The following is a 27,348-nucleotide window of genomic DNA, read 5'->3' on the forward strand; positions in this document are numbered from 1 at the left end:
GTGGGATGCGGCCCCAGCATGGCCGGAGAAGCGGTGTGTCGGTGCGCGCCCGGGATCCGAACCCCGGCCGCCAGCATCGCAGAGCGCACACTTAACCGCTAAGCCACGGGGCCGGCCCTCCTGTTATATTTCTGATATGTCATTATACATATCAGAAAGTCTTAACCCCATGATGGCATTTCAGATTTGTAAAAAACATAAATATTTAACAAAGGAGTAAATTTTATAATTACCCAAGACTTTCAAAACACCAATTTTAAAAACAATCTGTTAGTAAATGCAGAGTACTGAGTCAGCTGTTCGTATTTCAGCTAGTAGACAAGATAAAAGAATTTATAATAATTTTTATCAAGATAGCATCATTTTTCCATTATATTAAACTAATAAACTGTAATTTCTTGACTTTGAGAATCTTCAAATATTTAGTTGGGCCTGGGTATCTAAAAATATTCTTATCATAGGTTAAACACAAAATAACTAAAAGCCATAAAAGATATTGGAATCTATTTTCATGCCTATCTCATTCTGTAGGAGAGCTCTCTTCCACAAAGAATTCTTCCTATATAAGAATACACCCAATTCAAGTAAGTAAAATATTCAATTTCTGCTGAAGAAAATAAGAAATACATTAGAAATCTGAATATCATTTGTGAATGATATCCAATATAATTAATAACAGTTTCCTATATTTATATAGTACACCTAGTTTATAAAGCTTTATTCAAAATACAAAGTTGCTCTTCAGAAAAAGTCTGTAAAAGAAGCAGGAAAAGTATTACATTTTACAGATGGGGGAAACTACACCTTCAGAGCCATTAAGAAACTTGCCTAATGTCATAGGAAAAATAACAGATAGAACCATTAGATCTCAGTCTAATCTTCCAAATATAATATATTATTCTCCTTACACGAGGATACCATCTTCTCATTTTAACACCACGAAATAAAAGGAAATATGCTGCTTCTAAATTTTATAACAAAATAGTTATTACAGTTACTTTTTTATTTTATCAAAAATCTACAGCTACGAAACAATATTGAATTGTTGTTTATACTTTTCAGATTCTATTGTTTTCAGTACGTTACAAAGGTCAAACTGAGACGATCAAAAGGTAATAATATAAAGCAAAATACTCCAGCCTTGGTAATTCATCAATCACATTCTATGAGGTTACTTTAATTTTAAAAATATAAATCTCATAGTAAAATGAGCTCCTAAAATTGTTTTTAGTCATTCTTAACAATCCCTGACTGACACCAGTGGCTCCATGTCTACCAGCAATTCACCTTACCCAGAGGTCATGTTCAGCGTAGTCAAACAGAAGCCATACTTTCCTATCAGCATGAGACAGAAACACCTTTTGAAGAGAGATGACATTTGGATGCTTAAGCTCTCGAAGTAACTGCAAGACAAAGGAGATCCGTTTGTTTATGGCAAAAAAAAAAAAAATCTTTGCCATAAAAATAAAGTTTAAAAACACCAACACCATTTTTAATTCAAAGGCAATACAAAACCTAATGGTAATCAATCCTAAAAATCTAATAAGTACCTACACAATTTTGAGATGTCCATATAGGTGCTTCAGTAACAAATGAGGAAATCTGTGGGAAAAAGATACTGAAAAGATATACTGAGTAAATCTGTCTATTTCGTTATTGTTTAGCTGGTTTTTTGTTTTAATTTTTTATTGTGGTAAAATATATATAACATAAAAATTACTATTTTAATAAAGTGTACAATTCAGTAGCATTAAGTACACTCACAATGTTGTACAACCATCACCACTATCCACCTTAGAACTTTTTCATTATCCTGAACAGAAACTCTGTACCCATTAAACAATAATTCCCCATTTCCCTCTCCCTCTCAGCAACTGTTATCCTCTATTCTACTTTCCGTCTCTATGAATTTGCCTATTCTAGGTACCTCATCTAAGTAGAATCATACAATATTTGTCCTTTTGTGTCTGGTTTATTTCACTTCGCATAATGTCTTTAAGATTTATTCATGTTGTAGCACGTATCAGAATTTCATTCCTTTTTATGGCTGAATACATTCCATTGCATGCATATACCACATTTTGTTTATCCATTCATCTGCTGATGGACACAGGTTGTTTCGACATTTTGGCTACTGTGAATAATGCTGTTATGAACATTGGTGTACAGGTACCTAAGTCTCTGCTTTCAATTCTTTGGGTATATATCTAGGAGTGGAATTGCTGAATCATATGATAACCTATATTTAACTTTTTGAGGAACCACCAAACTGATTTAATAGCAGCTATAAACATTTTACATTCGCATCAGCAATTTCTAAGGGTTCCAATTTCTCCATATCCTCACCAACACTTACTTTCCTTTTTTTCTATATATATATAACAGCTATATCCTAACAGGTGTGAAGCAGTATGTCCTTGTGGTTTTGATTTGCATTTTCCTAATGACTAATGATATTGAGCATCTTTTCACATGCTTATAGGTCATTTGTATATCTTCTTTGGAAAAATGTCTATTCAAGTCCTTTGCCTATTTTTGAATTGGGTTGTTTTTTGTTGTTGTTGTTGAGCTGTAATTCTTTATATAGTCTAGATATTAATCTCTTATCAGATGTGTGATTTACTGATATTTTCTCCCATTCTGCTAGTTGTCTACGTTTTGACTTCACAAAACATTTGAACTTAAAACAAATCTGTAGCTTGTAATTCTTTAAAAAAACTAATTGCAACATTAGAAAACACAACATTCATCAACACCAAATATCAGAGATGAGAATTAAGATCTACAACTCTGTGAGATAGAGTACTTACTTTTTCAGGCATTTAAATTATATAGTAAAGTTAATTAAAATTTTATAATCTTTTCCATAAAATAATAAAGAACTTATACAGATAGAAGCACCCAAGTAGAACACATTTTCATGGGTTCAACCTTTCTCATCTCCTAGAAAGACATTCTATTTAAAATCTTTTATCTCATTTTATCCCCATTTAATATCTAAAGTGGCCCTAATAATCCATCAGTTAAAAAGCACTCCCACTCTGCCAAGCAAAAGCAAAAACAGCAGCAACAATGACAAGAAAAACCTCTCGTGAAGCCTGATATTATGTCTTTATCAATTAAAACTGACTTACACAGTACCTTCCAAATACATGACAGCCATGTGGGAAAGTCAAGGTCCTAGAACTTATGACTTCAGTACCTTTTATAAGAACACTGACACCAAAATAAGAATCAATAAAAAATGTAATGTTAACAACGTATTAGGGGCTTTGAAATGAATTAAGCAAAGGGAAGACTATTAATGAACTATATATTAAGTCACATATTAACAATTATTCCCTGGAAAGTGATAATTATTTTATTCAGGAGCAGGATTAAATTCAAATATATGATATATTTCTGCTTTTAGAATATAATTTCAAACTTATGAGATTTTAGGGATTATATATACAAATCCTCAGAAACCTAAGGGCCAGTATCTAAAATTGACCATGTCCTAAATTAATAAACAAGACAAAGAATCCGATAGGGAAACCCTAGACTTCAGGGCTGCCTAGGATCATCCAGCTGGCTGGAAGAGATGAACCTAGTGCTAAGTTCCTCTTAATTCTGCATCAGTGTTTTCTCCATTACCTCATAATTGGAACACACTTCTCAGCTAGGCAGCTATTTCAAATCTTTTCTGGAAACCGGCAGGGTAGAAATGATAACAAACAAATTGCAAAGCTTTGGCAAAAGTTCTCTCCAATTACTAGAAATCTACATATAAAGCTATTCTTAGATATCTCCTCAATTTCACCTCCAAAATGAAGCTGAGCTCCTGTACTGAAAAAAAAAGAAAATAGGAGCAACCATTTTATTAAGCTCTTCCTATGTGCCAAGTATGGTGCTAAGCATATGACACGCACTATGTCACTTAATCATGAATTACCCTATGAAATATTTATATTACTCCTATTTTACAAATGAGGAAAGAGTGGCTTAAAGGGATTAAATAATTTGCTCAAGGTCACATTCCTAGGTAGTAGTTAGAATCAGGATTTGAATGCTTTTAAAATTAATTTAACTTTTAAAACCAGTACTCTATGGTCTAATACCGATACGTACCACGATCTAATACCCTGGGGAAATAGTTCTCTTTACAATCCAGAGACACAGATGTTCTAAATATATACTAGGTTGTGAACAGCACAACGGCAGGCACTGTGTCTTGCTCACTGTTGCACTGCTAGCTTCTAGCACACTGCCTAGCACCTGGTAGGCACTCACTAAATATTTGGTGAATATATGAATAAAGTAATTCACGAATAAACAAAATACACAAACTAAAGGGTATCATACAATATACTCTTTGGCTTCTCATCTGTGGACTAAGATCACTGCTTTCATCATAAAACCAATCCACTTCTTTAAAAAATCCACTTCTTAAAAAACCAATCCAATTCTATTATTAAGAAATCCATCTGCTTAGCCCAACACAAAATCTTCAAGGGTAATGATTTTACTAGTGAGTAAGTACTATCATTAGTAAGTAGTAAGTAACGGTATAGCCAGCCCTGGTGGTCTAGTGGTTAAGATTTGGCACTCTCACAGCTGTGGCCCAGGTTCGTGTGCTGGTCAGGGAAGCACATTACCCACCTGTCAGTTGTCATACTGTGGCGGCTCGGTGTTGCTGTGATGCTGAAAGCTATGCCACCGGTATTTCAAATACCAGCAGGGTCACCCATGGTGGGCAGGTTTCAGTGGAGCGTCCAGACTACAACAGACTAGGAAGAAGGACTTGGACACCCACTTTCAAAAAAAAAAAAAAATGGCCATGAAAAGCCTATGAATAGCAGCAGAGCATTGGCTGATACAGTGCTGGAAGGTGAGAGGATGGCACCAAAAAGACTGGGCAGTGTTCCGCTCTGCCGTCCACAGGGTTGCTAGGAGTCAGAATGGACTTGAGGGCGCTGACAACAACAAAGTAATAATAAGTGTCATGGACTGAACTGTGTTCTCCCAAACTTCGTATGTTGGACCCTTAACCCCCAGTAAGTACCTCAAACTGTGACTGGAGACTGTGACTGGAGATATGGCCTTTAAAGAGGCAATTCAGTTAAAATGAGGTCATTAGGATAGACTCTAACCCAATCTGAATGGCAACCTTAAAAAAGAGATTAGGACACACTGAGAGATGACCCTGTAAAAATGTCGCAAGAGGGTGACCATCTGCAAACCACGGAGAGAGGTCTCAGAGTAAACCAGCTCTGCAGGCACCATGATCTTGGACTTACAGCCTCCAGCAGTGAGAAAACAGCTTTTGTTGTTTAAGCTACTCAGTCTGTAGTATTTTGTTATGGCAGCCTTGGCAAACTAATACAACACAGTCATGCACAGAATAATAACATTTCGGTCAACAACGAACTGCATATATGACAGTGGTCCCATCAGATTAGTACCATATAGCCTCAGTGTGTAGCAGTCTAGGTATGAGTACACTCTATGGTGTTGACACAACAATGAACTCACCTAATGGCACATTTCTCAGAATGTATCCCTGTTGTTAAGTGATGCATGACTGTAAATAACTATTACCATTGAGTAAGTAAAACACCCTATGCTGGGTGTTTTTTTTAGGAAAACTTATCACGAGAAGGGTCACTGTGGGATTGGAGATGGACTGAAAGTCTCAGTGGGGAATTACATCTAAGTAAATATTTATATTGAAGTGCTTCCAAAAGACCAGGGAGCTATGCTACATTTAGCAGGGCTAACATTTACCAAATGCCTACTACATGCCAGGCACTGTGGTAGATGCTTCACTAGGTCCTGGGATATAAAATGTGCTAAGACCTTCTGCTGAAGTCCTCTAGTAGGAGACAAATGCAAGTAAACAGACAATTCTCTAATACTGTGGCTGCAGTAGCGGTAACTGACATTTATCGAGAGTCGCTAATATTTACCCAGAGTTTATTGCATCTGAAGAAGTATTCTAAGCTCCTCACAATAAACCCTGTGAGATACTACTTTTTCCCATTTGCGAATGAGTAAACTAAAAACACAGGGAAATTAAGTAACTTGCTTTGGGTCCTACAAGCTAGTTAGGGCCAGGATGAGAGCTCAGGGAATCCGGCTAGAGTCTTAACCACTACATGCAGTACTGTGAGGTTGCACCTCTGATGCTGTGGGAGCATTCCACAGTTGTCATATCTGATCAATAGAACTTGAGCATTTCATCATCTCATACAGAGCCCATAGCATGTTGATGTTTATTTCTTAACATTTTATGTTATTTTTTGCCTTTTTGAAGATTTTACATTAAAAAAATTTTAAAGGAAAGGTTTAAATAAACTTATACAATGGGTGCCATCACAGAAACCACCTAAGTTTTTCTAATTCTACTGGTAATAAAATTTCATAATTTCCTGAGTACTAAGATCATCGCTAAAAATACCAATGTTTTAATACATCATTCATTATAAACTTAATTCATTCCAATTGTGCCATACAGTATCACACTTAATCTGAACTCTGAAAGTACAAATAAATTTAAAAAAATATTGATTTCTAATATTAAAATTTTACAACATAGCAAAAATAATAAATTCTAAATTTCTATGATAAGTATGATGATAGTTGAGTGGAAATTACTGTAAAAACATAAGGAAAATTATTCCAATTTTTTTTAAAGCTGTGGAAACTTTTCTTCAATTGAATTCTTGCAAATTGACTTAAAAAACTGGGCCTCCCCTGTGGCGTGGTGGTTAAGTTCCCGTGCTCTGCTTCGGTGGCCCGGGGTTTGCGGGTTCAGATGCCGGATGCAGACCTACGCACCACTTATCAAGCCATGCTGTGGCAGGTGTCCCACATATGAGGTGGAGGAGGATGGGCAAGGACGTTGGCCCAGGGCCAGTCTTCCTCAGAAAAAGGGGGAGGATTGGCAACAGATGTTAGCTCAGGGCTGATCTTCCTCTCTCTCTCTCTCTCTCTCTCTCTCTCTCTCTCTCACACACACACACACACACACACACACACACATCATTTAAAGCAATAAATTAAAAAAAAACCAAAACACAAAAAAAACACAAAACTGAGGTGCCTAGGTTAAAGTAGATGTGAGCTTTAAAAGTAGAGTCTGGAGCTCTATCTCTGCTCCCCTCGCTCCCCCGTCCCAACTACAAAGCAGCCTCTTGGAATACTGATTGTACACTGAGGCACTAAACTAAAAAGGGATTCCAGCTCACAGGAAATTCTGGAAATACAAAACAAACCATTCACAATACAATGAGGATAAGATATGCAATGTTCTTAACTTTAGCAGAAATTCTCAGTTTCCTCCTCCCTCTCTTTTACAATTATTTACTGAGCAAAGACTGTGTGTCAGACCTAGTATACACTGGTGAAGAAATGTATTACAGTCCAGTGGGGGTAGGAACAACAAATAGAAAATAAGTAAACAAACACAAAAAAAGAAACTCTTTGTAATTATAATTCGTAATAAGTGCTTTAAAACAAACAAATTGGGTACAGATCATAAGAGAATAATGGAGGTGAGTGCTGGGGCACAGGACTTAGAGGAAGATTTGATAAATGGAAGGGAGAGAGTTCTGATAAGACTTGCTAGAAGAGGGATTTTTTTTTTAATTACAGAAATTTTTTCAAAAGTAAATAAAATAGAAAAGTAAAACAAACCCCTCTGTACCATTATCCATTCACAGCCTGTCTCATTTTATCTATATGTATTCATACCCACTCCTCTTACCTTATCCTGGATTACAGTGGCATACCTTGTTTTACTGTGCTTCACTTGATTGCACTTCACAGATATTGAGTTTTTTTACAAGACCCTCCACCAGCAACAAGGTTATGACTTGCTGAAGGCTCACATAATGGTTATCACTTTTTAGCAATAAAGTATTTTTTAATTAAGGTATGTACATTTTTTTAGACATAATGCTATTGCACACTTAAGAGACTACAGTATAGTGTAAACATAACTTCTATATGCACCGGGAAACCAAAGAATTCCTGTGACTTACATTATTGCAATATTCGCTTTACTGCGGTGGTCTGGAACTGAACCCGCAATATCTCTGAGGTATGCCTGTATTTTGAAGTAAATCCCAGACATCATATGATTTCCCCTATAAATATTTCAGTATGTATCTCTAAAATAGAGGGTCTCTTTTCTCTGACCAAAATGGACATAAATTAGTAATCAACAACAATAAATTACCTAGAAAGCTTCACATATTTAAAAATTAAATAAGATATTTCTAAATAACCCATGAATAAAAGAAAAAAAATCACAAAGAAAATTGAAAATATTTTGTATTAAATGATAATGAAAATACAACGTAACAAAATTTCTAGAATGCAAGCAAAATACAACTTAGAGGGAAATTTATAGTTTTAATTGCTTATATTAGAAAAGGATAGTTTACAAAAATTCAATGACCTACGGTTCTACCTTAAGAAGATAAAAAAAAGTAAGCCAAAAATAAGAAAGAGAGAAATAATAAAGATAGCTGAAATCAGTGATATAACAGAAAAGAAAAACCAAATCTACAACAAAATAGGGATATCACTACAGAAGCTATAGGTGTGAGAAGATAAGAAGGGAATATTATAAACAACATTGTGCCAATAAATTCAACAACCTAAATGAAACAGACAAACTACATAAAAAATACAACTTAAACACAAGATGAAATATAAAATCTGAAGAGCTCTATATTTATTAAGGAAATAATACTGATTGGTAATTCTATCAAACATTTAAGGAAGAATAACTACCAATCATACAGAAACTCTGTCAGAAAATAGGATGAAGAAAGGCTGCCTACCTTGTTTCAGGAGGACAGCACAACCTTGATACCAAAGACAAAGACATTATAAGAAATGTAATTACAGATCAACACCCTTCAAACTCATAGACCTAAAACTCCTTAATAATACAATAGTAAATCAAATCTAGCAATATATAATCAAGCAGAAATTATTTCAAGAATGCAAAAATTGGATAAACATTAAAAAATTCATCAATGTAGTCTACCAATGTAACAGAATAAAAGAGAAGAACTACATGGTCATTTCAATACATGTAGAAAAAAGCATTTGAATAAATTCAATACCATTTATGAAAAAATAGAAGGGAACTTCCTAAGCCTAACTGACGGCATCTATAAAAAACCTATAGCTAGCATTTTACTTAACAGTGAAACACTGAAAACACTTTCCCCCGAGAGTGGGAACAAGTCAAAGATGTCCACTCTCACTACTGTTCAACATTATATGAAAGGCCTGAGCCAGTGCAACAAGGAAAGAAAAAAAATTAAAAGCATAATAGAAAGAAGTAAAACTATTTCTATCCACAGATGACAAAATTACTATATAGAAAATCCCAAGATATCACCAAAACCTACACTACAAAGTTTTTTTTTACAAATTTAATTTTTTACAAAGATGCCAAAGGAATTCAATGGAGAAGAATCTTTTCAAAAAATGATGCTACCACAATTGTACATTCATATGGTGGTGAGAGCCTCAAATCCTACATCATACTACAAACAAAAATTAACTGAGTAGATCACAGACTATAAAAAGTAAAGGTAAAACTCTAAAGCTTTTAGAAGAAAATATAGGGAAATATCTTCACAATCAGTGGGTAGATAAAGGTTTCTTCAGTCAGACACAGAAAACAAGAGTCATAAAAGGAAAAAATTAGTACATTAGACTTCATCAAAATTCAAATTTTCTGCTCATCTTAGATTGAAGAACCACAATCAAGTACACTAAAAATAAGCTCTCATGTTCCTTTTTGTGCTTAACTGCATTTATGGTTATCAACACACACATAAAGAATGTCTGTTCCTGAAATGAACGGAGTTTTGTTGTTTTTAAAGCTTTTTGTTAAAGTATAATAAACAGAAAGAAAAGCACATGAACCATAAGTGCACAGCTCTGCGAGTTTTCACAAATTAAACCCACATAACCAGTCCCAGAGCAAGATCAAGAAACAGAACATTACTAGCATCCTGAAACCTCCCTTTATCTCCCCTTCCTGTCACTCCCTGTTCTCTCCCCAAAGGTAATCACTATCATGATGTCTAAACACCACTGACCAGAGTCAAATGGATTTTAATTCTTTAAAACTGACTAAAATACACAGAATAATAGATGTTGAAGAACTGACAGTTAACGTACAGATATCTTGCCTCAAGATTCTTGCCTCAAGATTCAAGAGTTTGAAAAATGTATCAATTAAATAAAATACAACTTCCAACACGGCATATATCTTTGGTTAAGAATACCTTCCATCTCACCCCTGTTCTTCCCTCATGGAGGTAAATCTTACACATCCTCCAAAACCTGGAACCTTCCTTGATTCTCTAGTTTATATGTATACCCTTCTCCCATTCTCTACACAACTCTATCATAATGCTTAGCATACTGTTCTTATTATTACAGGATTTATGAGTCTCTTTCTTCATCAGCATGTAAACACTTAAGGCCAGGGACCCAGACTTGTTTGGAAAGCTATGTTGGAAGCTATGCTTCCAAAAGAAAAAGGCATATATTCTTACATACTCAAATGAACAGACAGATACAATGAAAATCAAATAACACAAACTTATTTTAAGTTCATATAAGTAATGACATTAATTTCATTTTACTAAAATAGAAATAGTAATTTTATATGAACTAAATGCCACTTTTATTGCACTCAATGAAATAATAAAAATAACTGGACCCTTAACTATTTAGTGACATTTACTGGAAAAATTTATATTTATATAAACAACTGAGATTGACTTAATCCCAAATAAGTGACTTTACATAGAAGTTTCTGCTAGAACCACATGCCACCTTTACTTCTCTTTAAAAAACAAATATATTTTTCTATAGATAGTTGAGATGAAAAATATTTACCAACTTTCAATTAATATGTATATGTGACAAATACAATTCACAGACCTACATAGTTGACACTCATAAGGCAGATGGTAATAATGATGATAAAAAGAGCTTCACTTACTGCTATTTCTCTACATGCCGACATAGAGATCCCGGTTCCTTCTATTTGTTTTAAAGCATAGTCTTTATCATCTTTCCTGTAAAAACAAAGTTATTTTAATATACAGACAAATCTAAATTTATGTGCATTTTTAATAAAATAAAGTATAAATCACATATTTAATACATATTTGACATCTTTCACAAATAATCACATAATGTCATACAGGAAAAACTTTTTAGATAATCTAGTCCAATCCCATTATTCGATGAGGGACGTTAGATTCAAAGGAATAAAAAGACTTGTCCAAGGCTCCACGGTTATTTGCAGAAGACAAAGATTCAGAAATGGACCTCCTGACTTCCTGTAATAGGTTCTTCCTGCTCTCCTATATATACACTTCCTCTCTATGTATGCAGGTCTGTACAGCACACACATACATAAAATAAAATTTGTTTTCTAAAACCCATTTATATACTAGTGGGTCAAAGAAAATTAAGAAATGAATGCACCACTAAAGTACAAAAAAATGGTTACAATTTAAAACATGTTATAGTTCTCATATCCCCAAAAACCTTCAAAGAAATTCATTCAACATGTGTTTATTGAGCACTTATTATGTATCCAGAACTGTGCTAACGTACTGGGGATACAAGAGAGTTCCTTCTTTCATGCAGTTTTCTGTGTCTACTGGCCTAGATAGATAAATAACTAATCTAGCACGATATAACACGATAAGTGCTATGATGGGAAAACTACAAACCACGGCGGTTGCCCAAAGGTTACTTTCGTGGAGGACCCAAGCAAAGACTTCTCAGAGGAAATATCATCTAACTGAGGCCTAAACAGCAGTCTCAAACTTTCTGGACTTGGGACCCCTTTACTCTCTTAGATATTACTGAGGACCCTGAAGAGCTTTTGTTTAACTATCAATATTCACCCTATTAGAATTTTAAAATGGGAACTTTTAAAAACACAGACTACAAAAGCACATATCCATTAGCCATCAGAGCAATGGCATCATCACATGTTACGTCACCTTTGAAAAAAATCCACTGTACACTCATGAGAATCAGAATGAAAAAAGCAATCTCATAGTACTACTAACAAATTAATGTTGACCTTGCAGACCCTCTGAAAGGATTTTGGGGACATCCAGGGGTTCCCAGATCACACTTTGAGACCTGCTGCTGTAGGGTGTGTGTGTGTGCATAAGAAGGGGAACATAGTGTGAAAGTACATGAGGTGAGAGAGAAAAGTATCTAAGGAAGAACAGATACAGTAAAACAACGAGAGATGAGTCTGGGGATGTAATTAGGAACCAGAACATAAAAGTCTTTTTACTCCAAGTACAACGGGAAGCCCTCCATTAAATATTTTTTAACAAGAGAATGTCAATTATATTTTATTTGGGAAAAATAACATTGGCTGCCTTTTGAATGCTTAAGGGTGTAAATAAGGACAGAAGGCAGAGAGACCAGTTAAAAGTAAACAGTGTTAAAATTACTCAGGTGAGAGATGATGATGGCTACTGCAGAGTGCTTGCTATGGAGAGTAGAGAGACTGGAGAGAAGTGAAGTAGAACCGAGAGCACCTGGTGATTGAATACTGAAGGTAGGGAAGCAAGAGGAGTCAAAGATAATGATTTCTGCCTCAGGCAACAAGTTAAAGACAACATTATTCACTGAAATAAGAAAAAAGCAGGAGGAAAAGATCTGAGGGAACAGGAAGATGACAGCTCCATTTCATGTAAGTTGAGTCTGCAGTACTTGTGTGACACCTAAGTGGGGATGGCAAGCTGAATAAACACGCCTAAAGCTCAAGAGAAAGCTGAAGACATCAATTTACTGTAATGAGCATATATACAGTAATCAAAACCATGAGGGTAGATGAGATGAGACCAAAGGGAAGGACTGTCAAGAAAAAGATTTTCAAAAAAGGCAGAAGAGTAAATAGTATCAAAAGCTGCAGAGAGGTCTAGTAAGGTGAGGACTAAGCAGTGTCCACTGAATTTAGCAATGATGAAGTCACTGGTGGATAATGGACTAGGCAAAAATAGTTGCAGTGATGTAGTGGCAGAGTCTATGTTGCAGAAGGCTGAGGAATGAATGGGGCATAAGTAAATTGAAATAATAAATGTAGTATTTCCTTTGAAGGGGAGAAAATAAGGCAGCAGCTGGAATAATACACAAGGTTAAAGAAATATTTTTTTAAGATGTAAGAGACTTGAGTATGTTACGTACTGACAGGAAGAACCCAGAGAAAAGGAGCTGCTGATTTAGGAGAGGGAGGGAAACATTAACAGAGCAAAGACTGAGGATCGGCCCCGTGGCTTAGCGGTTGGGTGCTCGCGCTCCGCTGCTAGCGGCCCGGGTTCAGATCCCGAGCGCGCGCCGACACACCGCTTCTCCAGCCATGCTGAGGCCGCGTCCCACGTGCAGCGACTAGAAGGATGTGCAGCTATGACACACAACTATCTACTGGGGCTTTGGGGGGGAAAAAATTTAAAAAAAAGAGAGCAAAGACTGAAATGCTGGGGAGAAATTGGACTCAGGGCTAGAAGGAGAAATACTTCTTCCATTGTAATAGGAAGAAAGAGGATAGAGAAAAGGATAGATACAGGAGAAAGGAAGTCAGCTCAGAGGCAAAAAGCTGGGGGAGTTCTCATTTTGATGGCTTTCATATTTTTCTGATGTTGAAAAGGAGGTCATACACTAAAAGTGAGGGCAGAGGTGGTAGAGGTGGAGATCTGAATAGAGTGAAGGTTTGATTGAACAAATGAGTAACTCCTTATAAAATCAATTAAGTTCATTTAATACTTTATTATTTTAAATTATTTTTGTTTTTACAACATATTTATACCAAATCCTTAGTGGGGAAAACAAATCCCAATTACAACATTATTTTTCTGAAAAATGATTTGTTTTATGACAATCAGCCTTACAATATACTTTCCAGTAAAACACCATGGGCACTCGTTATATTAAAAATACATTAAGAATATCTGTATTTAATGTTCACTAAGTCTCAATGATTTCTGAAAGACTTAAAGGAGAAGTTAAAGAGGGTGACACAAAAATAAAAAGAACTTGGGGGCCCAGCCCGTGGCCGAGTGGTTCAAGTTCTGCGTGCTCCTTTCTGACGGCCCAGGTTTGCAGGTTTGAATCCCGGCACAGACCCACTCGACTCACTGGTCATGCCGTGGCAGTGTCCCACATACAAAAAAACAGAGGAAGACTGGCACAGATGTTAGCTCAGGGCTAAACTTCCTCAAGTAAAAAAAGAGGAGAATTGGCAACGGATGTTAGCTCAGGGCAATCTTCCTCAGAAAATACATACATACATAAATAAATAAATGAAATGAAATGAAATTGGGATCAGAATTAAGTCTATTAGACACTTTCATGTGTATGGTATTGATTTAACCAGATGGTTTCCCATGAGTATAACAGATTGTGTTATATCTACTATTTGAGGATAACATCCTAGACTTGAGCTCTCTAAAGAGAGAATGGTGGGAAAGCAAATAAATTAAACCAAAGACTTTCCCATTCACCTCCTTAACAATAACCCCGTACTTTCTCTTATTTAAAATGGCAAAGTTGCTATATGAAAATTTCTTCTCAATGAACTAAAAAGTTCTAATCTGCAAACAGTCCTCTCTCCCATCCCAAGTAATTACATGCATTATATTTTATAAAAGAAAATTATCAGAAAGAAAGGTAAAATGGGAGAATATAAAAAACTTAAAAAATATGTCTGATTACCAAAAAGGCAACCTTCTCTTGAAAATCACCTAATATAATTACCATCATAATATAACAGTGCTTTGTGGTTCACAGAGCACATTTATTTATCTATCCATCCACACAGTCACTTTTTTTGTTGTTGTTGTTGAGGAAGATCAGCCCTGAGCTAACCTCTGATGCCAATCCTCCTTTTTTTGCTTAGGAAGATTGGCCCTGGGCTAACATCCGTGCCCATCTTCCTCTATTTCATATGGGACACCACCACACAGCATGGCTTGACACGCGGTGCGTCGGTGCGCATCCGGGATCCCAACCCGCAACCCACAGCCGCCGAAGCGGAGCAGGCGCATTTAACCACTATGCCACCGGGCCAGCCCCCACACAGTCACTTTTTAGTAAAAAGGCACACTGGAGATGAGAAAGATTTGTTTCCTAGTTTCAGTCATGATCCAGTCGAAGTAGTCAGATTATAAATATATAATATAAATATATAAATAAATAAATGCAATACAGTGTTCTAAGTACTACTTAGATGGAGATGAACAACTATACCTCGAAGGGTTGAAGCAACATGAAACAAAGCTTTGGAGTTTACTTAAGCTGAGACTCTTAAGACTTAAGTTTGTCAGGAAAGGAGAAAGGGGTTGGGGACAGAAATCAGTAGTTATACGAGACATCCCAGAAAGTGGGAACAGCATGTACAAAAATACAGAAGCATAAAGAGGGTCTGCCATGCTCAGAGAATAGCAAAGAATAGCAGCAGCAGTTACACATCACTGAAACATGCTGACAGCCCTGAGGACTGATGGAATGTTAGAAATAGGCAGCAGAAAGATGGGAGGAGGTCTTTATGGCAGCTGTCTCCAAAGAGAGGCGAAGAGTGTATGTACTTCACTTCAAGGACTGTACAAAACAAGTAAGTATGACAAGAAAATATTACATTTAAAAATAAATAAATACAGCTGAGAGAAAGTGTGTTATGTGAGAAGACCACAAAGAAGAGGAGGGAAACGTGATGAACACTTGCTTTAACAGACAGTAGGAGTAAGTTGAAAATATAAAATGGCTGTAAAGGAGTGGTCAAAAAATGAGTAGTGTTTTGGTAAAACAGTACTGAAGACACATATCAAACTTCACTTCCCTCCTAAAACCCTACTAAAACCGTGGTAAAGGGAATTTTTTAAAGGCATAAACCCATAAGGATTAAAAACAGGAGAAAAGATAGCATAAAAATTTGGAAACTAGAAAGTAAGTGAACAAATAGTAGCTGATTAAGAAGACCCAAGAGGGCCGGCCCCGTGTCTTAGTGGTTAAGTGCGCGCGCTCCGCTACTGGTGGCCCGGGTTCGGATCCTAGGCGCACACCGAGGCACCACTTCTCCGGCCATCGGCCATGCTGAGGCCGTGTCCCACATACAGCAACTAGAAGGACGTGCAACTCTGACGTACAACTATCTACTGGGGCTTTGGGGGGGGGGGCAAAAAAAGGAGGAGGATTGGCAATAGATGTTAGCTCAGAGCCAGTCTTCCTCAGCAAAAAGAGGAGGATTAGCACGGATGTTAGCTCAGGGCTGATCTTCCTCACACACACACACACACACACAAACAAAACAAAAAAAAAAAAAAAGAAGATCCAAGAAAACTAAATCAGAAGCTGACAGTGAAGAAAGCTGAGAACCAATTAGATTTATACAGCAAAATCCTGCAAAAGCAGAGAATGGAGAGTACAAGATACCTTCGGGAAGTACAACTGGCTGGATGGAGATAGAAGTGAAGAGATATCCTAGAAAATAGAACAATAAAACAAAGTAAGAGAAATGTGAAAGAAAAACAGGAAAATTAGAGAACCAGTCCATGAAATTCAACATACAAATAATTAGAAGTTCCAGAAAGAAAGAACAGAGAAAAGAGAGAAAGAAAATTTATAAAGTAATTCAAGGAAACTTCCCAAGGGACTTTACAAATCCCTGAAGGACAGGATTTGTAAAACTGGAAGGGTCCAATGAGTTCCCATCAAAAAATGGATGAAGATATACCTACATCAAGACACAATATTTACACATTTCAGAAAAGTGGAGACAAGCAGTAGATTTTACAAGCTTCCAGTGGGGATGTGTAATGGGCCACTTAGAAAGGATCAATATTAGCCATGAAAAAAGGAAATCCTGCCACGTGCGACAACACAGGTGGACCTTGCGGGCGTTATGTTAAGTGAGATAAGTCAGACAGAGAGAGACAGAAACTGTATGATATCACTTATATGTGGAATCTAAAAAAGACGAAATCGTAAAAACAGAGAGTAGAATGGTGGTTACCAAGGGCTGAGGGACTTGGGGATATGTTGTTAAAGGGTACAAACTTGCAACCAGTAGATAAAAAAGTCCTGGAGATGTAATGCACAGCATACTGATTATAGAAAACAGCACTGTATTATAAGCTTCAAAGTTGCTAAGAGACTATATTTTAATTGTTCCTACCACAAAAAAGAAATGATAATTATGTGACGTGATACAGGCGTTAGCTAACGCTATGCTGGTAATCATATTACAATATATAAATTTATCAAAACAACAAGTTGTACACCTTAAACTTATACAATGTTATATGTCAATTATATCTGAATAAAAATAAATTAAAAAAAAAGAAAGACTCAGGAATCAGGATACATTCAGATTTCTCAACAGCAGTTTTGGAAGCTAGAAGTTCTGCACTGTATAAAAATCATGATATTGATTACACTGTCAATAGATGTGGTTTGGAGTTTAAGCTCTGTGTAAGAGTCTGTTCTGGAGGATTATATCTTCAGCTGCAATGATAGGAAAACATGGAGTAGTCAACCAGATCACGGAGCTTGCACAAGAATGTAAATCAGTGCACTACTTCCTTTGTGGGAAAAGTTATGTTTTAGGGAAAAAACAAAAAAACAGCTGAACTAATCACTGTGCTTAGTTATGTACTAAAACTTACGAATTATATAAAGGCTAATGTGTTAAATTTAAGATTTAATTATTTTTATTATATGATAATTTGGAAGTAGATCATAAGCAACTCTCATTGTATGTTGAGGTATGATGGCTATTGAGGGGAAAAGGTCTGTGAGAACGCTGGACTACAGAATGAAATGCTAGTGACTGTGCAAGATAATAAAGCAGTTCGGCTCAACGCTTTAGAGATGTGAACTGAACCGCCTAACTTGCTTTAGTGTGATACTTTTGGTATTTTTAATGATCTTAATATTTCCAACTAGGGAAAGAATGCTCTTAAATATATATTATTGGGCCTTAGCTATATTTTAAATCATTTTTAATAAACTTTATTTAAAAAGATTAAAGGTTCTAATAATTATCATTCTTATTCAGTCTTGGTAGGTTGTATGTTTCTAAGAATTTATCCATTTCTTCTAGGTTATCCAACTTGTCGGCATATAATTGCTCCCAGTAGTCTCTTTTGATCCTTTGTATTTCTGTGGTATCAGTTGTAATGTCTCCTCTTTCATTTCTAATGTTATTTATTTGAATCTTCTCTCTTTTTTTCTTAGTTAGTCTAGCTAAATGTTAGTCAATTTTGTTTATCTTTCAAAAAGCCAGCTTAGGTTCATTGTTTTTTTCTATTGTTTTTCTACTGTCTATTTCATTTATTTCTGCACTGATCTTTGGCATTTCCTTCTTTCTGCTAACTTTGGGTTTAGTTTGTTCTTTTTCTAGTTCCTTGAGGTATAAAGTGAAGCTGTTCATTTCAGATCTTGTTGCTTAATGTAGGCGTTTGTCACTATAAACTTCCCTCATAGAACTGCTTTTGCTGCATCCCATAAGTCTTGGTATGTTGTGTTTCCATTTTTGTTTGTTTCAACATTATTTCTTCATTTCCCTTTCAATTTCTTCTTTGACCCATTGGTTGTTCAGGAGTGTGTTAATTTCCACATATCTGTGAATTTTCCAGGTTTCCTCCTGTTATTGATTTCTAGTTTCCTAACATTGTGGTCAGAAAAGATACTTGGTGTGATTTTAATCTCTTTAAATTTGCTAAGACTTGTTTTGTGACCTAACATATGATCTATCCTAGAGAATGATCCATGTGTGCTTGAGAAGAATGTATATTCTGCTACTGTTGGACTGAATGTTATATTTGTGTCTATTAGGTCCATTTGGTCTAAAGTATGGTTCAAGTCCAATGTTTCCTTATTGATTTCTCCCTGGATGATCTATTCATTGTTGAAAGTGGGGTACTGAAGTCTCCTACTATATTGTATTGTCCATTTTTCCCTTCAGATCTGTTAGTATATGCTTAATATATTTGAGTGCTCCATTGTTGGAGGAATATATATTTATGATTGTTATATCCTCTTGACGAAATAATCCCTTTATCGTTAGATAATGGCCTTCTTTATCTCTTGTTACAGCTTTTGAGTTAAAGTCTATTTTCTCTGACATAAGTACAGCTACCCTTGTTCTTTTTTGATTTCCAGTTGCCTGGAATCTTTTTCCACCCCCTCACTTTGAGCCTATGTGTGTCCTTGAAGCTAAAGTGAGTCTCTTGTAGGCAACATATGCTGGGTCTTGTTTTTTAATCCAGTCACTCTACGTCTTTTGATGGAGAATTTAATCTATTTACATTTAGAGTAATTATTGATAGGACTTACTAATGTCATTTTATTGTTTTCTGGCTATTTTGTAGTTCCCATGTTCATTTCTTCCTTTCTTGCTGACTTCGTTGTGAACTGATGATTTTCTGTAGTGGTATGCTTTGATTCCCTTCTCTTTATCTTTTGCACATCAACTGTGGTTTCTGCTTTGTGGTTACCATGAGGATTACATAAAACATCTTACAGATATAACTGTCTATTTTACACTGATAACTTTGATCACATATAAAATCTCTACACTTTTACTCCCCTCTTTTTATATTTTTCACGTCACAACTTACCTCTTTTTATATTGCATATTCATTAACAAATTGTTGAAGGTATAGTTATTTTTAATACTTTTGTCCTCTAACATTTATACTAGAGTTAAGTGGTTAACACACCACCATATTACAGTACTAGAGCATTCTGAATTTGACTATATACTTACCTTTCCCAGTGTGTTGTATATTTTTATATGCTTTCATGTTACTAATTAGCATCCTTTCATTTCATCTTGAAGAACTCTTTTCAGCATTTCTTGTAAAGCAGTTCTAGTGATGATGAACTCCCTCAGCTTTCGTTTGTCTGGGAAAGTCTTCATCTCTCCTTCATTTCTGATGGATAACTATGCTGGATAGAGTATTCTTGGTTGGCAGTTTTTTTCTTTCAGCACTTTGAATATATCATCCCACTCTTTTCTGGCCTGTAAGGTTTCCGCTAAGAAATCCACTGATAGCCTTATGTATCCATCTCTTTTCAATATCTTTTTCACCATCCTACCTGAATCTCTCATATATAGCAGGCCTCTTGTTCATTCTTTTTTTTTCCCCCTGAGGAAGATTTGCCCTGAGTTAACATCCACTGCCAATCTTCCTCTTTTTGTATGTGAGCCGCCACCACAGAATGGCCACTGACAGAGGAGCAGTGTAGGTCCATACCCGGGAACCAAACCCAAGGCCACCGAAGCGGAGTGCCACGAACTTAACCACTTGTTGGCCCTCTTGTTCATTCTTTACTAAGCATCTGTAATGTGCCAGATACTGTGAATGGTGATGGAAATACAAAGATAAACATGACCTAGTCCTTGCCTTTAAAACAGTCACAATCTAGGTGAAGAGAATGAAATAAAAGTAATAGAAAGGTGCATATTCAAGTCCCATAAGAAACAATAACTAATCTGACCTAGGAATTAACTGAATGGAAGGTAAAAATGATGAGTCAAAAATAGCCAAGTAATTAGTTTTAGGAGAAAATGAGCTTGAGATGACAGTATTCATATTGAGATGTCCAGAGGAGACATAGAGAAACGAAGGCTACAGACCAAAATACAGATTGCAGACCCAGGAATCAACTACAGAGAAGTAGGTTGTTTTGGCTGTTAACAACCTACAGCTGAGGTTGTTAAAAGAGGAAATTTACTATAAATGAACACAGTGTTAAGTACCAATACAGTAATAGGTCCACATTCAGAAAAGGTAAGAAGAATCAAAACAAGATAAGCACAGAAGCACAAGAGCATACAAGGAGAGGAAGAGCTTAGAAAGGAGAAGGAACACCTTCAGGGGAAAGTGACAAATATTAGCTGTCAGAGGGCCTGGATTATTGTATATATAGTTGACACTGTTGTTACCTACCCAGTATTCATTCCTCCTGATTCCTTCTTTACAGAATGTTGATTTTGTTCAGGTTTATTTACCTTTCCCTAACGTAACTATGTGCCTCAAAAGAAGATGATCCCTCCCTAGCCCAGGGGTGGGCCAGAATAGTCTGAAGGTAATTTTACTTCCCTTGCCTATGATTGGCTCATGAACAGGCTATGAACAATTCTGGCCAATGAGTCATGTGACAAAGACGCTGGGCAGCTTCCCAGTGTGGGGAGAGGGAGAGGTGCTATTGTTCATAAAAGAGAGCCATAGGAAGAGAGAATCTCTCTCAGGAAGCACATAGACCCAGCTGCCTGTGGTAACTATTTTGCCTCCATGAGAGCGATCAGCTTCAGGATGAAGCTGATGTTGAGGACAACAGGTACAGAGAGGGAAAGAAGCTGGAATCTTAATGATAACAACAAGACACTGTGCCTGGACTGTAACTGGAGGTTGCCTTAAATCTTGATTTAATGGTTTTATGAGATATTAAAACTTCCTTACAGTTTAAATCACTTTGAGACAGAATTTTCTATTATTTGCAGCCAATTGCAACATAATCAGTAAATAAAATAAGAACTTAATAAATACTTTTTAAAATTTATTTGTGGAATAGAAGGAAGGGCACAGAGGAAAAGGAGTGGAGGAGAAGAAGGTAGAGAGAGGAGAAGGAAAACAGAAAGAAATGGTAAAGAAAACAGAAAATGTGAGGTCTTTAATAAGGTACACTACCAAGAATTAAGGTAGAGAAGACAGGATGAGAAAAATCTCTGCTGGGTGGCCCCATTTTTTTTTCAGTAAAATATATAGCAAGTTTGTTTTCGTTTATTCAACCATTTTTAACGCATATCTATCACTTGATAGATCTTGTTCCAGATGTTAAATAACAGCAGTCCACAAGGCACCAGGTTTCCTGAGGCTAAAAGGAGCTTGGTACTTAAGTGGGACTGAAACTCAAGCTGAAGCATCATGAACAGAGGAGAGAATGATGAGAGGTGAAGGTGGGGGGGGGGGGAGCGGGGGGGGAGGGGCAAGCAAAGCACAAATCACCCAGGACTTGTAGGGCATGTGAAAGATTTTGAGCAATCATAAAATGCAATGAGAAGCCAATGAAGAGACATGATTAAAGTGACATTTTCAGAAGATCACACCAGTCGGTATGCAGACAAAGAACTGAAAATGAGGGAAAGATGATCGAGAGAACAAGCTAAAAACCTATCGCTCACAAATACTGTAATTCCAGTTACATGAGGTCAAACAGCCAAATTCACAGAGATAAAAAGTAGAATGGTAGTTGCCAGGGGCTGGGGGAGGGGGGATGGGGAGTTGTAATGGGTACAGAGTTTTAGTTTTGCGAGATGAAAAGAGTTCTATGGATGGATGATGGTAATGGTAGCACAAAAATGTGAATGTACTTAATACCACTGAATTGTACACTTAAAAATTATTAAAATGGCGTATTTTATGTTATGTGTATTTTACCACAATTAAAAAAAATCCTATGGCTGTTTTCTAGCTAAGAGATGGTAGTGGCTTGGTTTAGATTAATAGCAGAGAAGATGCAACTGATTAGATAGTAAGAAGTGGTCAGATTAGAATTATATTTTGGACATAAGGATCAACAGGTCTTGGTGACTGGAGATTAGAGATTAAAAGAGAAAGGTATCCAAAATAATTTCCAAATCACTGATATAAATAATAGGGTGAATAATGCTGCCACTAACTGAAAATTTGAACATGTTCAGTTTGAGAAACTTGTGATATCTCAAAATGGAAGTGAGTAGTGCCATCGAGTCAACAACCCTGTGCACAGCAGAGCAGAACCCCTGCCTGGTCTTTTTGTACCATCCTTTCATCTTCTGGAGCTATATCAGACAATGCTCCACTGCTATTCATAGGGTTTTCATGGCCAATTTTTCAGAAGTGGGTGACCAGGTCCTTCTTCCTAGTCCGTCTTAGTCTGGAAGCTCTGCTGAAACCTGTCTACTACAGGTGACCCTGCTGGTATTTGAAATCCCAGTGGCATAGCTTTTAGCATCATAGCAACAGGCAGCCACCACAGTATGACAACCGACAGACAGGTGGTGTGGTTCCCTGACTGGGAAATGAACCCGGGCCATGGCAGTGAAAGCGCTGAATCTCAACCACCAGACCACCAGGGCTGGCTGGAAATGAGTAAATGAGTGTATAAATGGGTCTTGAGCTCAGAACAGATATCTAAACTGGAGACGCAAATTTGACAGTCCTCAGTACCTAAACAGTATTTGAAGCCTGTTAAGTCAATGATATTACCTAAGGAGAGAGTGTAAGGGGAGAAAAAAAATGAAGGCCTAGAATCCAGGCTTTGAGGGATCCAACTACGAGGAATTCTAACATTTACATTTGCAGTAGAAGACAAGAATGAATTCCCACAGAAGAATGAGGAGGAAAAGCTGTACATACAAAATAAAAACTAGTAAAATATAATAAATCAAAAGTGTAGAGAAGAAAATATTTCAGAAAGGGAAAACTGTGTTAAAATATAGAATGAAGATGATAATACTAGGAGGTACCTACTAAATGACAATAATGTTCCTAGGACTGTTATGAGCATTGTAAAGGTAATGCCTCATTCATTTCTCACAACAACCCTAGGAGAAAGCTTCTTTATTCTCATTTTGCCGCTGAACAAATTAAGGCCTAAGGAAGGTAAGTAACTTGCTTGGGGTCATCACACAGCTAGCAAGCCAGGCAGATTCCAGAATCTGAATTCTTAACCATTATGTGATACTGGATCTCTAAGTGTCCACTGGGTTTAGCAACATAGAGAATGGTGATATTAGCAAGTGGAGTTAAATGGAATGGTGGAGGCAGATGCCAGATTGGAGGGGGTTGAAGAGTAAATGGAAAGTGAGGAACTAAAGCTAATATGAACAAACAACTCTTTTAAGAAATAAGCCTATAAGGAAAGATAGGGTGGTAACTGGAAGGAAATTCAGTGTCTAGAAAGTTTTGTTGTTGAATTTGCTACTAGAGGCAGGGGTAGCATACTTAAACATCTACAGAGATCAGGCGGATATTTTATACAATGATAAGAACAACCAGTACTTATATATATTTACAATGTACCCGGTAGGTAACTCCTCTAAGCACTTCTTACATATTAACACAGGTAATGCCAAGAACAGCCAACCGGACTCATTTTACAGACGAGAAAACTGATACACAGAAAGGTCTGGTCATTGGCCAAAGTCAAACAGCTAGATGGAATTCAAACCTCAGCAACTTTGCTCCCAAGTATCCTCTATTAGAGAAATGGTCAGAGATGCATGTGATATGGGGACTTTGGTGAACTGAAGAGTTAATGTACCCTAAAGAGTGTAGCTATGACTCCAACAATAGCCTAGCACTGTCCAATAGAGCGTCCTGTGAGTGGAAATGTCTATGTCTGTTCTGTCCAATACAGTGGCCACCAGCCTCATACGAGTATTGAGGGCTTAAAATAGAGGTGGTATGTCTGAGGAACTGAACTTTAAATTTTATTTCATTTTAATTAAATTTAAACAGTCACGTGTGGCTAGTGGCTACTGTACCAGACAGCACAACTCTAAAGAATTGTCTGTGAATTTTCTAATTGTTTTAAAGATAAGCCAGAAATAGATTTTAATGTGAAATCTTCTAATTTTAAAATATTGGTTCTCTTAAAAAAAAACAAACTCTGCTTATCAAACAATCCAAATGTCCATGAAGAGGAGAATAGACATATAATTTTCAAAAGTTACGACAGAATTTATAGCAATAAAATGAATAAGGTGTAGCTATATGTAGCAACATGTATACCTCAAAAACAATGGTTAAAACAAAGCTGCAAAATAAGTACCATTCAATGCCATTTAAACACGTGCATAGCATTATTTTACATATAAATATATAAAGGCACTCACAGTAATTATTACTAACACCAGCATGTCAGTTACTTCTAGCATGAGAGACGTAAATGTGATCAGGCAGGGTGTTTTAGTTGCTTATTGCTGCTGTAACAAATTACCACTAACTTGGCTTAAAACAACACAAATTTATTATGTTGTGGATCTGTAGGTGGAAGTCCAACATAGGCTTCAGTGAGCTAAAATTAAGGTTCCAGCAGGGCTGCATTCTTTTCTGGAGGCCCTAGGAGAGAATCACTTTCCCTGCCAAAATTTTCCAACTTACAGAGAGGCAACTACTGCATTCCTTTGCTCCTGGACCTCTTCCTCCATATTCAAAGCAAGAAACAATGGGTCTAGTCCTTCTCACGTCACATCACTCTGACCTTGCTTCTGTTGTCACATCTCTTTCTCTACACTTCTATCTCCCTCTTCCACTTTTAAGAACCCTTATGATTACACTGGGCCCACCCAGATAATCCAGAATAATCTTCCTATTTTAAGGTCAATTGATTAGAAACCTTAATTCCATCTGCAACTTTAATTCCCCTTTGCCACATAACTTAATATATTCAAAGGTTCCAAGGGTTGGGACATAGACATCTTTGGAGGGGTCATTGTTCTCGCTCCCACACAAGGGTACACAAGGAGCCTTAATTTCGTAATGTTTTATTCCTTAAGTAGAAGATAAGGGTGTTTATTATGTTTTTTATTATATCTCTTTAAATGTTTCAATTATGTTTAAAAGTTTTTGATGTGAGATTTTCTTCCAAGACAAGTTTTTCAAACTTTCATAGAGCCCTAAAATTTTAATAAGATCACTCAGGAGAGTAAGGGGTAAAGGGAGGGAAGTATGAAAGAATCAAGGCCTTGGCCCTGCTTTAACCTAAACAGATCTTCTTTTTATTGCCTTTTACTTTTCTAAAAACATTTCATTTGAAAAGAAAAAAAAAAGATTCTAATTATTCAAACAAAGAAAAAAGGAGAGTATCGCTAGTGTGAGACTATAAGAAAAACTATAATAAAATAAATTTGATTTATATGGTACAAAAAGTAGATAATTAACAAGCTAACTCAGAACTTAATCATAGCCAAAGAGATGCATTTAGCTCTACATAGAGGCTACTGAGGAGCTGAACAATGCCTCCAATAGCCTTGCAGGGCTAACCTGATAAAATTTAATAGTCCAAGGACCACCAAAGCCAGGGAGGAAGAAGGAAAGGGTGCTAGGAAATGCCCATGCACTTTTGGCTGAGACTCTAAAGAGCAGTACTCTTAAGAGTAATATGAACAAGAAGTGTACTGACTCTCATGGGGACTGCAACTCAGCTTCAAATATTGAAGCCTGAAAATAGATTACTGTAGTCCCAGATTGCTAGCTCCTTCAGGCACCAAATAGAAGTATTCATTGTTAGAGGATACCATCTGGTAGGTATGAAGTTATTTCCAAAGAAAAATTTCAACACAATGTCTAAAATATAATAAAAAATAACCAGGCATATGAGGAGACAGGACAAGCAGCAGGAACTGCAAACAATACAAAAAGATTCATAAGGACTCTAGATAGTCTATGCAGTCTTTAACCATGCATATGTTGTTCAGGATGATAAATGATTAAGAATCCTGACAGAGTCTCAAAAGCCCAAGAATAGGATACAACAGATTTTTGAGGAGAAAAAAAATTCTAAAACTAAAAAATAACTGCATGTAATAACACAATGGATGGGTTTAAAGGCAGAAAAAATACTGCAGAAGAGATTAGTAATGAACTGGAAGAGATATCATAGGAACATTCAAAATAAAGAATGGAATGACAAAATGATGAAAACCATGAAAGAAAAGATAAGAGACATAGATAATACAGATGAGAAAGGCTAACATACATATAATTGGATCCCATCAAGAGAGGAGAGAGAGAGATAGAGAGAGGGGACACAACCAATACTTAAAGAGACAATGGCTGAGATTTTTCTAAAACTAATGACAGCAAATCACAGATTCAAGAAGCATTATGAATCATAGCAGCATAAATAAAAAGAGTGCTCTTCAGGTAGAAAAACAATAATCCAAAATGGAAGCACAATAATGCAGACACATTAACTGCAAAGGAACAGTTAAACAGACTAGCAACTGATTTCTTACCAGAATCAACAGAAAACAGAAGAGCAAGAATATCTTAAAATACTGAAAGAAAACAACTGTAATCTAGAATTCCACACCTGATGAAATGGCTTTCAAGACTGAAAGTGAAATGATGACATTTTCAGACAAACTAAAACAGAATTTGTTAACAACAGTTCCATACTAAACAAAATCCTAGCGTGTTGTTCAGGTAGAAATAAAATGATCCAAAAAGGAAGCACTATAATGCAGGAAGGAATAAGAAATGGTAAAGATGGTAATAATTATAAATGAACATTGACTGT

At 36.3% G+C, this 27,348-nt stretch overlaps 1 protein-coding gene across 6 annotated transcripts in view; it reads right to left on the reverse strand.

Annotated features, from left to right (window-relative positions):
- CDK8 (cyclin dependent kinase 8) overlaps positions 1-27,348 on the reverse strand; it is a 114,955-nt gene that overhangs the window by 49,698 nt on the left and 37,909 nt on the right. For 5 of the 6 annotated variants that reach the window (XM_087436281.1, XM_014791228.2, XM_014791227.2 and 2 more), the window contains exons 2-3: positions 11,024-11,099; positions 1,293-1,403 (exon numbers count right to left, since the gene is read on the reverse strand). In XM_087436281.1, the coding sequence (XP_087292407.1) occupies positions 1,293-1,403; positions 11,024-11,047 (135 nt within the window). In that variant the 5' untranslated portion in view covers positions 11,048-11,099. The remainder of the gene's footprint in view (positions 1-1,292; positions 1,404-11,023; positions 11,100-27,348) is intronic. The other variant, XM_087436282.1, reaches the window with a different exon arrangement.

Source organism: Ceratotherium simum, chromosome 10 (assembly GCF_057802395.1).
Source record: "Ceratotherium simum simum isolate JZ-2026a chromosome 10, ASM5780239v1, whole genome shotgun sequence".
NCBI classification, from domain to species: Eukaryota; Metazoa; Chordata; class Mammalia; order Perissodactyla; family Rhinocerotidae; genus Ceratotherium; species Ceratotherium simum.